General features: G+C 43.7%; 1 protein-coding gene across 12 annotated transcripts in view; it reads left to right on the forward strand.

Moving 5' to 3' along the window:
* The window catches only part of RAF1 (Raf-1 proto-oncogene, serine/threonine kinase), a 148,835-nt gene extending 136,060 nt beyond the window's left edge, over positions 1–12,775 (forward strand). For 10 of the 12 annotated variants that reach the window (XM_056524238.1, XM_056524237.1, XM_056524235.1 and 7 more), the window contains 5 exons: positions 4,507–4,625; positions 7,190–7,321; positions 9,476–9,586; positions 10,065–10,199; positions 12,264–12,775. In XM_056524238.1, the coding sequence (XP_056380213.1) occupies positions 4,507–4,625; positions 7,190–7,321; positions 9,476–9,586; positions 10,065–10,199; positions 12,264–12,404 (638 nt within the window). In that variant the 3' untranslated portion in view covers positions 12,405–12,775. The remainder of the gene's footprint in view (positions 1–4,506; positions 4,626–7,189; positions 7,322–9,475; positions 9,587–10,064; positions 10,200–12,263) is intronic. The other 2 variants (XM_056524239.1, XM_056524240.1) reach the window with 1 other exon arrangement.
* The last annotated feature ends 3,035 nt before the right edge of the window (positions 12,776–15,810 follow it).

Genomic DNA, 15,810 nt, shown 5'->3' on the forward strand with positions numbered 1-15,810 from the left:
CATTTTTTATAATTTTTTTTTTAATAAAATGTATTAAAAAAGTAGGAATTTTGGACTTTTTTATTTTTTTTCGTTCACGCCGTTCACCGTACGGGATCATTAACATTTTATTTTAATAGTTCGGACATTTACGCACGCGGCGATACCAAATATGTCTATAAAAAATGTTTTTTACGCTTTTTGGGGGTAAAATAGGAAAAACGGACGTTTTACTTTTTTATTGGGGGAGGGGATTTTTCACTTTTTTTTTACTTTTAAATTTTTTTACATTTTTTTTTTACACTTGAATAGTCCCCATAGGGGACTATTCATAGCAATACCATTATTGCTAATACTGATCTGTTCTATGTATAGGACATAGAACAGATCAGTATTATCGGTCATCTCCTGCTCTGGTCTGCTCGATCACAGACCAGAGCAGGAGACGCCGGGAGCCGCACGGAGGAAGGAGAGGGGACCTCCGTGCGGCGTTATGAATGATCGGATCCCCGCAGCAGCGCTGCGGGCGATCCGATCGTTCATTTAAATCACGAACTGCCGCAGATGCCGGGATCTGTATTGATCCCGGCACCTGAGGGGTTAATGGCGGCCGCCCGCGAGATCGCGGGCGTCGACCATTGCCGGCGGGTCCCTGGCTGTGATCAGCAGCCGGGATCAGCCGCGCATGACACGGCATCGCTCCGATGCCCGCGGTTATGCTTAGGACGTAAATGTACGTCCTGGTGCGTTAAGTACCACCTCACCAGGACGTACATTTACGTCCTGCGTCCTTAAGGGGTTAAACAGTGAAAGACAGAATAAAACAAAAAATCCAGCAAAGCACATTTCGAATAGGTTATGACTGAATTCACATTTTATTCAGTAAGTCCCTGACACTTGTGTAAGTATCAAATCCCCTAGCAATCAGCAAGATTTTTTCCTCCGAGGTGTCTTTTATACAGAAAATGAGCTGAGATTAAGAGCACTCTCTTAGGCTGTTCCTAGACATGTTTTTTTTCTGTTGATTCTTTGGAAAACTGCCACTGCAGTTTTTGAACCAAAGTCAGAAGTGGATCCAGTAGGAAGAAGTAAAAGTCCTTCTCTTATATTCCCCATTCCTTGTGAACACACGTCTGGCTTTAGCTCGAAAATTGCAGTGGCAATTTAAAAAAAAAAAAAAAAAAAATGCCAGGAAAAAAAGCTGTGTGGAAACTTGGCCTCAAAGAGAGTGCTTCTAATCTCAGCTTGTTACTGTATAAAATACACCTCTCCTCAGAGGCAATCAACCACATTCCAAACTCTCCACAATGGCAAAGACCAAAGAGCTGTCCAAGGATATCAGGGACTAGATTGTACTGTTCACAAGGCTGGAATGGGCTACAAGACCTTGTTGAGATTATTCACAAATGGAAGAAACGCAAACGAATTGTCTATCTCCCTTGGTTGGGGCTCCATGCAAAGATCTCGCCTCGTGGAGTTTCAGTGATCATGAGAATGATAAAGGGGTTATCCAGGTAAAAAAAAAAAATATTTTATATTTGAACTGATTTGTAAATTACTTCTATTAAAAAATCTTAATCCTTTCAGTACTTATGAGCTGCTGAAGTTGAGTTGTTCTTTTCTGTCTAAGTGCTCTCTGATGATATGTCTCTCGGGATCCGCCCAGTTTAGAAGCAAATCCCCATAGCAAACCTGTTCTACTCTGTGCAGTTCCCGAGACAAGCAGAGATGTCAGCAGAGAGCACTGTTGCCAGACAGAAAACAACAACTGAACTTCAGCAGCTGATAATTATTGAAAGGATTAAGATTTTTTAATAGAAGTAATTTACAAATCTGTTTAACTTTCTTGAGCCAGTTGATATAAGAAAAAAAAGTTTTTTCCTGGAATACCCCTTTAAGGAATCAGCCCAGAGCTACATGGGAGGATCTTGTCAATGATCTCAAGGCAGCTGGAACTATAGTCACCAAGAAACCCATTGGTAACGCACAACACCGTGAAGGACTAAAATCCTGCAGTGCTGCCTGTCTAAAGTTTACCAATGAACATCTGATTCAGAGGAGAGCTTACTGAAAGTGGTGTTGTGGTCCGATGAAACCAAAATCGAACTTTTTGTCATCAACTCTACTTTCTGTGTTTGGCGGAGGAGGAGGAGGAATGTTGCCTATGACCCAAGAAGACCATCCCCACTGTTAAACATGGAGGATGGAAACATAATACTTTTGGAGTGTTTCTCCCTTACGGGACAAGATAGTCTAATTGCATCAAAGGGATGCTGGATGGAGCTTATGTCCTATCAAATCTTAGGGGACAACCTCCTTCCCTCAGTCAAGACATTGAAAATGGGCCATGGATGAATATTCCTGCATAACAATGATCCAAAACACAGCCAAGGCAACAAAAAATTGGCATAAAAAGAGAGCAGCCTAGCCAGTCTTCAGATCTTAATCCCTAAAATCTGTGGAGGGAGCTGAAGGTTCTAGTTGCCAAACGCCAGCCTCGAAACCCTAAAGAGGATCTGCACAGAGAAGGGGGACACAATCCCTTCTGAGATGTCTGTAAAGCTGGGGGCCAACTACAAGAAACATCTGACCTCAGTACTTGGGGCAAAACCTTTTTGTTGGCAATCACAGTCATGTTTTGCAATAGGTCCAAAACTTTTTGTTGTTTTGTGTCTCATATAAACCGACCATTAAAATTATAGACCGATTATTTCTTAGTCAGCGGGCAAATGTACTAAATCAGCAGGGGATCATATATTTTTTCTTTGACTATATAAACTTGTTTCCAGACTCCTTAGGGCAGTGTTTCCTAACCAGGGTGCCTCCAGCTGTTGCAAAACTACAACTCCCAGCATGCCCGGACAGCCAAAGGCTGTCCGGGCATGCTGCGAGTTGTAGTTTTGCAACAGCTGGAGGCACCCTGGTTAGAAAACACCACCTTAGGGCTTGTTCACATGGTTTATAACCGCATGGTTATATTGGTTATTTGGGTTATTCAAACTTTAACAGGCAAACAAAAACACATAAAATCGTAAGGCACAAAGGGTATGCAACTAGCTTGTTTACACACAAAAAGAATACAAATACACAGAGAACATGTGAGCGCAACCAGTGCTCAGGGTATTAAAACAAGCTGGCAATACAGTAATTCAAGCTTTAGTCAGCAGGGACTATTTTTCGCACCTTTATGGTCTATTCACACGTACAGTATTCTGCGCAGGATTTGACGCATAGGATTTTCTGCTGCAGATTTCAATATAAACTGAACACAGCTTGAAATCCTGCGCATAAAATCTGCACAGAATACTGTACGTGTGAATAGACCCTTAGGACTCTTATTGAAATGAATAGGTAGGGGAGAGTCTTGACACCACTGGTGTTCATCAATCTGTGACGTACCAATGATTGTACAACTACAACTCCTAGCATGCCCGGTCATCCGGGGACTGTGGGTATTGTCACCGCTGTAGAGCCACGGGTTGGGCAACACAGATTTACATAATGGCAACTTTTACTTTGGCGCCTGTAGTCTATAGATTTTCCCAGGGCTGTGGAGTCGGTAGATAAATGTTCCGACTCCGCAGTTTTTTGTACTTCCGACTCCTCTGTATTAATATGCGAATGTATTTATAAACACAGTTGAATCCAAGAAGCTTTTCCACCAAGTTCTTCTAAGCTCTTCTAGCAGAGAGAGGTAGTTGGGCAGAAGATGCTGCCTTCTCCTTTTTGTGTGCTGATCTGCTGCTGAAGATAGGGCAGTGGGAGGATCCAGGAAGGGTCATTTATTATAAAACATGATTTCCCTAGTAGAATCCCATAGTCATGTTTAAAGTTTAAGCTAACAATCGGAGTTTACAAGTTTTTATAGCCTTAGCTGAATGGCAGCAGTTTTTCCAATGGTTTACAGCTTCAGTCTTGTATAAGTGAAGGGAATGGAGGGTCAATAGTTCAAGTGTCTCTAGTCCTGCAAAAAACATATTTACTTAATCCCTTATCAGTGAGAGGCTAGGTTACCCATGGGTTCCCTGTAACAGCAGAACACAACACTATGGAAAGTATAAGTATTGCCGCTCCTAATTGCGCTTTGCGTGCCATATAGTGAAGCACATGAAAAGCATGCTTCTTCACGGTCACTTAACGTGTTCGTTTTGCGGTTACGTGAGGCGCGGCATGCATTAGTCTTTATTCTTACAGTAGAGAAGTCATTAATTATAACTTTTTGTGAATTGGGACATTTAAACTTGCTTTTTTTTTATTCCAATCTAAATTTAGTAGCAGTCGGTGCATTGTTTGCCGACTCTGACTCCAGGTACTCAAAATTTCGTCCGACTCCTCGACTCCACAGCACTGAATTTTCCCGGTGAAAGTGGGAAGTTGCCTATTATTGCTTATTATTGGCGCTGTCTATGTACACTTGCTATTAGTCCAGGGTACCAGCCGTGACACTTAGAATCTGAACCCAGAGGTTACATTGCGGAACAGAGCAGCAGTGCTCAGATTGTATGCTGATCCTTTACTGTGATACAGACATCTTTCTCCATGAAGGCTTAACAGTGAAAATCGGGGACTTTGGACTGGCCACGGTCAAGTCTCGGTGGAGCGGTTCTCAACAGGTGGAGCAGCCGACTGGTTCGATCCTGTGGATGGTAAGTCATGGGGAGGTGGCCCAGGCACCAGAAGACCTCTTTTATATTGTGCTGATTTATAGATTGGTTTCTTGTGTACGCCTGAAGTGCACACTCACTATCACTTGGTTCACAATTGCTATATAACCTGTTAGTGGATAAAAATAACTAAATGATATGTCATTTATACTTGTCAGAATAACATTGCTGTGATTCACTGCATTGTAGAAATACTTTGTCTTCCGGGATACATCTCTAATTGTTTTATGGTGAGAAGACTAAATGGAGAAATAATATTGACATTTCTCTATATATTGTTTAAAGGGGTACTCCGCCCCTAGAATCTTATCCCCCATCCAAAGGATAGGAATAAGATGTCTGATAAGAACCCCGTGATCTCCCTGCTGCACCCAGTGTTCGTTTAGAGTGTCGGGTGCAGCGCCGGAGGCTTGTGACGTCATGGCTACACACCCTCAATGCAAGTCTATGGGAGGGTCTTGCGGATGCTTAAAGGACAACTGTAGTGGAACACTTTTATATATGCTCGTGCCTCAAAAATAAACAAAATAAACCCATACATACCTTCCTACATGCCCCGGTTGGTCTGGCAGTGCTGACGTCATTCCACTTCCTGGGGACGCCGCAGAGCCGTCTGCGTATCACTGGCCGTAGCGATGTCCCGCCCCTACCTGTGATGGGCTGAGCCCACTGTCATGTCAGGAGCTCTGGCCAGAGCTTCTTACAGGACAGTGGGCTCAGCCTATCACCGACCGGGGCGGGACATCGCTACGGCCGGTGATTTGCCAACGGCTCTGCTGCGTCCCTGGGAAGTGGAATGACGTCAGCACTGCCGGACCGTGAGGCCTGTGCCGGACCAACGGGGGCGCGTAGGAAGGTATGTATGGGGTTATTTTGTTTATTTTTGAGGCATGGGAATATGTAAAAGTGTTCCACTACAGTTGTCCTTTAATAAAACGCAGATGTTTTTATTTCGGCATCGATGAGACTTTGTGTGTTAGATTACCAAACATTCTGGATCAGTGGTCTCCAAACTGTTTCCTTATGGGTGTTGCAAAACTACGATTCTCAGCATGCTGGCCGGGCATACTGAGAGTTGTAGTTTTGCAACACCCATAGGGACACAGTTTGGAGACCACTGATGGATTGATGGATCTCTTTCTGTTTGGGTGTAAATAGAATCCCGTTTATGGATGTGAGTGGTGGTGAGGTTAAGATGGGTGATGTATTGTAGACTTCTGTCTTGTGTGCATTGTGTAGCTGGGTCTTAAATTTAAAGTTCATTAATGTAGCATTACCTGCTTTGTTGTGTATACAGTAGTTCCTCAAGTTACATACAAAGAGTAAGGTCACACATACTGTTTTTGCTGCGTATTTTTTAAGTAGGAAAATACGCAGCCGAAAAATTCACAAGGGGGTGACCCTACCCTAAATGGATCCTGGGTGAACATTGTTGAAACCATTGTAAGGCTGCATTCACATCTCGTTTTTGCAATACTGTTCCCGTCTCAAAACCGAACCATATACAACAGAGTATATACCTCTGTACGGTTTTAAACCATATACGGTTTGAAAACTGATGTCCGGTTGCATATGGTTTAAGTTTTTTGAAGAAAAAAACTGATACGGTTTTATGTTTGTCCTTAATTAAAGTTCTTCTTGTTCTATTTGTGGGAAGAACTTTCGGCGTGCACTGCGCATGTGCAAACTGAAAAACTGTATTGTGCAAACCGGACGGAACCGTACGCACATACGGTTCTGTACAGTTCTCATTGACCACCGTTTAAAAAAAAAAATAGAGGTATACGGGTTGTATCCGTTTTTTTTTTTACCCGGACATAAAAGCGTTGTAGAATGCGGTTTTGTGTACGGGAAAAAAAACTGATAAAACCGTAAATGGTGCAAAATGTACACAACCGGATGCTACGTTTAGCATACGGTTTTCAATGACTTGTCTATACATACGGTTTGCAATACGGTCCTTACGGTTTTTACACTGGAACTGGATATGGGAACCATATTGCAAAGACTAGATGTGAATGCAGCCTTACTGGAGTCTTTAACCTTTTGGAAACTAGTAATTTGTTGCAGAGTCTTCAAAATGTCGCACCAAATAAGAAAAAGTGAGAATAAAATAAAAAAAACAAGATAACCAATACAGATAAAGCAATTTCTTACATATAAAAGTTATAAATCTCTTCTAGAAGCTATACATCATTTTATACATAGAGGGCAGGAGCTTCTTCAGGCTTCTGTACCAGAGATACAATATGGAGCCACCTTCACCTAGTGTCCAAAGGAGCAGCTAGTCCTGGCACAGGTAAAGAGCAGTACAGTACCGCACTATACTGTAGGGGGCGCTACTAGACAGCCCACTCTGGTCGGATCCTCCAGCCATTCATAAAAGCCACAGATCTGGACTGTCCGTAGCATTATATGTTGAGTTATAATGGTCCAGGAAAGACCACTGTATGTTGTCACATTGTAACCTGAAGGATCACTGTATAGCTTTGCGATTAGGATTTCTTTCAGAAGGCTTCGCTTAGCTGTGTATTTTGCTTCCATAGGCTCCAGAGGTGATTCGGATGCAAGATAATAATCCATTCAGTTTCCAGTCAGACGTTTATTCCTACGGCATTGTTCTGTATGAGCTGATGACCGGGGAGCTGCCATATTCTCACATCAGGGACCGAGACCAGGTGAGTGCGGTAACTGGAAAAGACACAAAACCGCTCGCCATATCCATGCAACAAATGTCCACAGTTATCACTGCAACAATTGTGGCTAGAAGGTGCTGAGAAAGGCTAAAACACTTGTATTAAAGAGGTTATCGAGTGGGTGGGGGGATTTGGTCTAAGTTATGCCCATTGTGTGTGATATAACAAAATAAACCTGTACATACCTCCAGTGCGCTGCGATGCCTTCACGGTCTTGCATCCAGCCCCAATGTGTCATACTGCAGCTCAGTGATTCGCTGGCTGAGGCGGGACATCACTGCAGCCAGTGATTCGCTGAGCGATAGTATGACACATTGGGCCCAGTGACTCGCTGAACGATAGTATGAGACACTGCAGCGAGTGATTCGCTGAGCGATAGTATGACACACTGTGGAGAGTGACTCGCTGAGCGATAGTATGAGACACTGCGGTGAGTGACTCGCTGAGCGATAGTATGACACATTGGGCCCAGTGACTCGCTGAGCGATAGTATGACACACTGCGGCCAGTGACTCGCTGAGCGATAGTATGACACACTGCGGCCAGTGACTCGCTGAGCGATAGTATGACCCAATGGGCCCAGTGACTCGCTGAACGATAGTATGAGACACTGCAGCGAGTGATTCGCTGAGCGATAGTATGACACACTGCGGAGAGTGACTCGCTGAGCGATAGTATGAGACACTGCGGTGAGTGACTCGCTGAGCGATAGTATGACACATTGGGCCCAGTGACTCGCTGAGCGATAGTATGACACACTGCGGCCAGTGACTCGCTGAGCGATAGTATGACACACTGCGGCGAGTGATTCGCTGAGCGATAGTATGACACAATGGGCCCAGTGACTCGCTGAGCGATAGTATGACACATTGGGCCCAGTGACTCGCTGAGCGATAGTATGACACACTGCGGCGAGTGATTCGCTGAGCGATAGAATGACACAATGGGCCCAGTGACTCGCTGAGCGATAGTATGACACACTGCGGTGAGTGACTCGCTGAGCGATAGTATGACACACTGCGGCCAGTGACTCGCTGAGCAATAGAATGACACAATGTGCCCAGTGACTCGCTGAGCGATAGTATGACACACTGCGGCCAGTGACTCGCTGAGCGATAGTATGACACACTGCGGCCAGGGACTCGCTGAGCGATAGTATGACACACTGCGGCCAGTGACTCGCTGAGCGATAGTATGACACATTGCGGCCAGTGACTCGCTGAGCGATAGTATGACACATTGCGGCCAGTGACTCGCTGAGCGATAGTATGACACACTGCGCCGAGTGATTCTCTGAGCGATAGTATGACACACTGCGGCGAGTGATTCGCTGAGCGATAGTATGACACACTGCGGCCAGTGACTCGCTGAGCGATAGTATGACACACTGCGGCCAGTGACTCGCTGACCGATAGTATGACACACTGCGGCCAGTGACTCGCTGAGCGATTAGTATGACACACTGCGACCAGTGACTCGCTGAGCGATAGTATGACACACTGCGGCCAGTGACTCGCTGAGCGATAGTATGACACATTGGGCCCAGGTTCTTCCATAGATGACAATTGCGCTCCAAGACAGTGGAGGCACCATGGAAGCGTGGAGGTAAGTAAAAGGTTATTTTGGTATATCCCACATAATGGTCATAGTTATGTTAACTTCCCACCCCAATCTGCTGGATAACCCCTTAAAGCAGAAAAGAATCCACCTCTCCAAACTCCTGTTAAAAGCTTTAAATTGATTTAAATCTCATCCCAGACCATGCAGTCTTTATCACAACAATCTGGAGCTAGATGACAGCTGTGCCCACATGTTATTTTGGACAAGCCTAGTCCCCTGGATTGTTTTACTTGCACTGATCTGGCATAGGTCAATGGTCACATTGTCGTCATGGCTGTGATGTCTCGGCCTTCACACTCCGATCTTCCATATAAATTAAACTACTCAGTGGTGCCATCTGTAGTCCGGTGTGGCACCACGGTGATACATAGAGATTAAGCTGAATGTGTGGTGGTGTTTTATTCTGTGTTACTGATAATAAATAAATATATATATAGTGTTCTGCTGCTTCACCCTCCTATGTGAGTGGTGGATCCTCCCCCTTTTTTATCATAAAAACTTTTGCATGTCTTAAAGGCCCCCATACCCATTAGAGAAAAGTCTCCCAAACTGACCAGACAGCTATCCTGTGTATATGAGGCCTCCCAACTCTCCCATGACAGACGATGTAGGGGGAAAGCTGAATCGGTATGTTGATTTTCAATGCCTGATGCATTTATTCTCTGTTAGACCTAAGTAATGGTTAAAGGTTTCTGCTAGTGGCTTGCTCTCCTGTCTTCTTTGAAAACACATGCATGCTCAGCTGGGCTGAGCATGCATTTATATGGGATTGGAGGAATAGCTGTCAGCTGAACGAGCATTTGGCCAACAGCTATGAAAGGTGTATGAGCACTTTCAGGGTACAGCTATACTTGGCAGCTTTACTGCAGATTTTCCATATGGAATTTTTCTGTGGAAAATTTGCGTAGATAACAGTAGCAATGTATAAAGATCTGATCCAAATGCTGCAGAAGGTCCGCAGAATTATTTATGTCTTGGATATCCTGCACATTTGTTGAAAACTGTTCCCTATAAACTTCAATAAGAAAGTCCAAATCTGTATTGCGGCATACATTGACATATATATATATTTTTTGCGTTATTTTTTTTTTCTTCTTTTGCTTAGATTATATTTTTGGTCGGCCGGGGGTGTTTGGTGCCAGATCTTAGTAAGTTGTACAAGAATTGTCCTAAAGCAATGAAAAGGCTGGTAGCAGACTGTGTGCAGAAAGTCAAGGAAGAAAGACCCCTGTTTCCTCAAGTAAGTGGATAAACGAAGACCTCGCTCTCAGGGGCTGTTGTGTTAGATTTTTAGGAAGCTGCTTCTAGACACAGATGCACAATCTTGCAAGGTTTTTCATTGCACCACATTTTTGGGTAAAATGTTATACAAAATGACACAATACAATGGTGTTTCCCAACCAGGGTGCCTCCAGCTGTTGCAAAACTACAACTCCCAGCCTGCCCTGACAGCCTTTGGCTGTCAGGGCAGGCTGGGAGTTGTAGTTTTGCTACAGCTGGAGGCACCCTGGTTGGGAAACACTGCAAAACAACTATGTTTAGGGACAAAATCAGTGCAAATAACATATTTGTGGTAGTGGCACAAAAAAAATGTGTGTACAATAGGGTAAACTAAGCCTTTCACACCAAGAATACTTTTCAGGCAGCGAGTGCACAGATCTGACTATTACTGTGTTCATTAATCTGTAAAATAGCCACAAACTCTAGAACCAGGTAAAATATGTATTTATAAAACCTTGTGTGTGGTTATTGGAATGATGAGGGTGCCCCCTGCAGGCCAGATGTGGAGCACAAGGTATTTTCTCCTCACCTGGAATAAACTGTGCTCTGCTTTGTGTATTCTTCAGTGTATATTCTAGTTCAGTGCTGTCACAAAACTACTTATTCGAGTTGTAGTTTTGACACTGGTCTATTTCAAATCCAATAAAATAAACGGTATTAAAGGGGTACTCCGTTCCTGATACTGGCATTAGGTGACAATAAAGAGCACTGTGGACAAGACAAAAAAGAAATTCAAAAATAAAAGAATTTCCTCTGTAGCATACAGCTGCTAAAATGTACTGGAAAGGTTAAGATTTTTTAAGAGAAGTAATTTACAAATCTGTTTAACTTTCTGGCACCAGTTCATTTAAAAGAAAAAAATGTTTTCCACCAGAGTACCCCTTTAAGGTTAAAGTGGTAGGAAAAATTGGTTATGGCCTTCACTAGTAAATCGCAGATTCTGCATTCAGAAAAACAATTCTAATTTAACCCATTTACAACAGCTAAGTGTCAAGTGAGTATGGAGTGGGCATAGGAGTGTGTACTGGCCAATCATAGCTCATCTCACACTGAACTGCTCTGCGCTGTGTGTAGCAGAGTGAGGGAGGAAGTTCTCCCATGTATGGCTTCAGATGATGTCACACCTGCTGGGGAACGCAGTGGGTGGTTTATCATGATGGGGGCAGTGAACTGGGAGGATTATAAAATGTAATAAGATCATGAGGTACTCTTTAAAGGGGTTATCTTGGGAACTGAAAATTTTTATAATTTCCCAGCAATCCACTTTCTGGCTTGATGAAGGGGGGTGGGCTGCGTCGACAGGGCAGATATAAAACTGTTTGCGGTGGCCGCTCACTGTATGCTGTTGCAGATGTTCCCAGAACATTGGACTATGTTTGGTCGCTGTATTCAGCTGTACCTGTGCCGTCATAACCAGGGAAACTATCAGGCTGTGTCAGCATACTACAGGAAGTGGAGTGCTGGAAAATGAGGAAAGGTAATACCTTTTCAGTAGAGATGAGCGAACTTGCAGTAAATTCGATTGGTCATGAACTTCTCCGCTCGGCAGTTGATGACTTTTCCTGCGTAAATTAGTTCAGCCTTCAGGTGCTCCGGTGGGCTGGAAAAGGTGGATACAGTCCTCGGAAAGAGTCTCCTAGGACTGTATCCACCTTTTCCAGCCCACCGGAGCATCGGAAAGCTGAACTAATTTATGCAGGAAAAGTCATCAACTGCCGAGCGGAGAAGTTCGTGACGAATCGAATTTACTGTAAGTTCGCTCATCTCTACTTTTCAGCTACCTGGACGAGCCCTTTAACAGTTCCTAATGCAGTAAATAAAATTGTGTTTACATTGTGTGATCTACACCAGTGATCTCCTATCTGTGGGCTCTAGCTGTTGCAAAACTACAACTCCTAGCATGCCCGGACAGCCGTTGGCTGTCCGGGCATGCTAGGAGTTGTAGTTTTGCAACAGCTGGAGGCCCACAGTTTGGCTGCCTGGGTTCTACGCTGATTGATAATCCTGTTTCTGTTGTTTCCAGATCCTCTCCTCCATTGAGCTGTTACAACACTCTCTCCCCAAAATCAACCGAAGTGCTTCAGAGCCCTCCTTACACCGCGCCACCCACACAGAAGACATTAACTCTTGTACGTTGACGTCCACGCGGTTGCCGGTTTTCTGACGAGACCGCTGCCCGCACAGCTTCCCTTGCCTCCTGGGTCTTCTCAAGAAAATAACATTTTTGTTTTAAATAAGCTGAAACTGCTTTGTCTCCACCCGTTCATTTTGATCTTATGAAGAAAATGCTGCTATTATTGCATTTCCGAAGCAGTCATTGCAGATACGATGATGGCAAATGAAGTGGAGGATAAAGAACTTTTTTCCCCTTTGTCCACCATGCACCTCTTGAGCCATGAACTACCAGTCGCTGGCCTCTGATGAATTTGTTACGGGAAATATATGTGTTACATAGGGTGCCAATGGTTCATTGAGGCGCCTAAGATTGGTCGATTTGTAAAGGTCGAAAACTTAAATAAAAATAAGTCACATGATTTTCGGAAGGAGATTTCTTAATGGACTATTTTGCACAGTTCTGGACATAGGAGGGAGAAAATTGAGTGGACTGCTAATACCCGACACAGCACAATCTGCTTCACTCCGGTACTCTGTTTTGTAATGTGGCGAATGCTCTGCACCAGATGACATATTACATTATGGGTCTGTCTGCAGAGCCTCGCCCATGTGCATATATACGATTTGTGTGTTTATATGCACACAGTGGAATCTGCACTAGATATGGGAATCAGTGTGTACACAGTCTTTTATTATTATTATTTGTTTTTTTGATTGGGTTGTAATTTTGTCTCTGTTCTCCTATTGCATTTATGTTAAACTCCGGCTCTCCTGATTACCCAGTTTTAATAAATTAAATGTGTTTCACATTTTAACACTGTTTGGGGTTTCCGTAAGGCTGATGATGGTTGTAGCAGAACACCGCGGCAGTTTCCCACTTTTAGGCTCATGTTCATACGGCGGAATCCACCGGAATATCCTGCACAGACATTCCACTGCAGCATAGTCCCATTGATTTCCATGGAATTCTGCTGTTATCTTCACACGGTGGAAGTTCCCTGGTGGCGGTTTCTGCCATGGAAATCCCGATTTCCGCAGAAAGAATAGACATGTCTATTTTTTTCTAGGGAATTTGCTTGGAAATGCATTGCAGTCTAGGAGACAACGCATTCGCGTGCGGTTCTAGTGCTCATGGGATTTTTAAATGTGCGGAATTTCCCCGTGTTTTCCGGGCAGACATTCCACACATTTTTTGCAATGTGAACATACCCTTAGGCTTTGTTTGCACATAGCAGGTTTGCTGCAGAAGTTTTTGCGAAAATCTATTTTATTTCTTTGATTGGGAATACTTCTGCACTTTATGCACAAAATCTGCGGCATGTGAACACACCCTTTATAATAGGGATGCAGTAGCCAAAAGAGTTTTCTCTCCAAGAACGGTTTTTCCCTTAACCCCTTAAGGACCGGAGGTTTTTCCGTTTTTGCATTTTCGTTTTTTGCTCCTTGCCTTTAAAAAATCATAACTCTTTCAAATTTACACCTAAAAATCCATATGATGGCTTATTTTTTGCGCCACCAATTCTACTTTGTAATGATGTCAGTCATTTTGCCCAAAAATCTATGTTGAAGCGGGAAAAAAAAATCATTGTGCGACAAAATTGAAAAAAAAAACGCTGTTTTGTAACTTTTGGGGGCTTCCGTTTCTACGTAGTACATTTTTCGGTAAAAATGACACCTGATATGTATTCTGTAGGTCCATTCGATTAAAATTATACCCTACTTATATAGGTTTGATTTTGTCGGACTTCTGGAAAAAATCATAACTACATGCAGGAAAATTAATACGTTTAAAATTGTCATCTTCTGACCCCTATAACTTTTTTATTTTTCCGTGTATGGGGCGGTATGAGGGCTAATTTTTTGCGCCGTGATCTGAAGTTTTTAACTGTACCATTTTTGCATTGATAGGACTTATTGATCACTTTTTATTCATTTTTAAATGATATAAAAAGTGACCAAAAATGCACTATTTTGGACTTTGGAATTTTTTTGCGCGCACGCCATTGACCGAGCGGTTTAATTAATGATATATTTTTATAATTCGGACATTTCCGCACGCGGTGATACCACATATGTTTATTTTTATTTACACTGTGTTTTTTTTTTTTATTGGAAAAGGGGGGTGATTCAAACTTTTAATAGGGGAGGAGTTAAATGATCTTTATTCACTTTTTTTTTTCACTTTTTTTTTGCAGTGTTATAGGTCCCATAGGGACCTATAACACTGCACACACTGATCTTCTATGTTGATCACTGGTTTCTCATAAGAAACCAGTGATCAACGATTCTGCCGGATGACTGCTCATGCCTGGATCTCAGGCACTGAGCAGTCATTCGGCGATCGGACAGCGAGGAGGCAGGTAGGGGCCCTCCCGCTGTCCTGTCAGCTGTTCGGGATGCCGCGATTAGCCGCGGCTATCCCGAACAGCCCGACTGAGCTAGCCGGCGACTTTCACTTTTAGCCGCGCGGCTCAGCTTTGAGCGCGCGGCTAAAGGGTTAATAGCGCGCGGCACCGCGATCGGCGCTGCGCGCTATTAGAGGCGGGTCCTGGCTTCACTATGACGCCGGGCCCGCCATGATATGACGCGGGGTTACTGTGTAACCCCGCGTTATATCAGAAGAGCAGGACCAAGGACGTACCGGTACGTCCTTGGTCCTTAAGGGGTTAAGGACACAGGGTGTACCTGTACGCTTCCTTTCTATAATGTGGGGCCACAGTGTGGTCGCCCCCCCCCCCCCCCGGTCTTAGCGGGTCGGGCCAAGCCTCTAATAGCGCGTGGCACTGATGGCGGTGCCATGTGCTATTACCCCTTTAGACGCAGCATTCAAAGTTGATCGCCGCATCTAAAGTGAAACTTAACTACCCCCAGCTAGCTCAGTGGGCTGTTCGGGACCGCCATGGTGAAATCGCGGCATCCCGAACAGCTGTAGGACATGAGGAGGGTCCCTACCTTCTTCCTGTGTGTCCGATCGCCGAATGACTGCTCCGTGCCTGAGATCCAGGCATGAGCAGTCAAGCGACAGAATCACCGATCAATGGTCTCCTATGAGAAACCATTGATCAATGTAAAAGATCAGTGTGTGCAGTGTTATAGTCCCCTATGGGAGCTATAACATTGCGGGAAAAAAAAGTTATTTAAAAAGTTAAGATCATTTAACCCCTTCCCTAGTAAGTTTGAATCACCCCCCCCTTTTCCCATAAAAAAAAGTGTAAATAAATATAAACATATGTGGTATTGCCGCGTGAGGAAATGTCTGAATTATAAAAATATATTGTTAACTAAACCACACGGTCAATGGCGTATGCGCAAAAAAAAATCAAAAGTCCAATATAGCGTATTTTTGGTCACTTTTTATATTATGAAAATTTTTTAAAAAAGCGATCAAAAATTCCGATCAGTACAAAAAATGGTAACGCTAAAAACTTCAGATCGCGGCGCAAAAAATGAGCCCT

This window comes from Hyla sarda, chromosome 6 (genome assembly GCF_029499605.1).
Source record: "Hyla sarda isolate aHylSar1 chromosome 6, aHylSar1.hap1, whole genome shotgun sequence".
Classification (NCBI taxonomy): Eukaryota; Metazoa; Chordata; class Amphibia; order Anura; family Hylidae; genus Hyla; species Hyla sarda.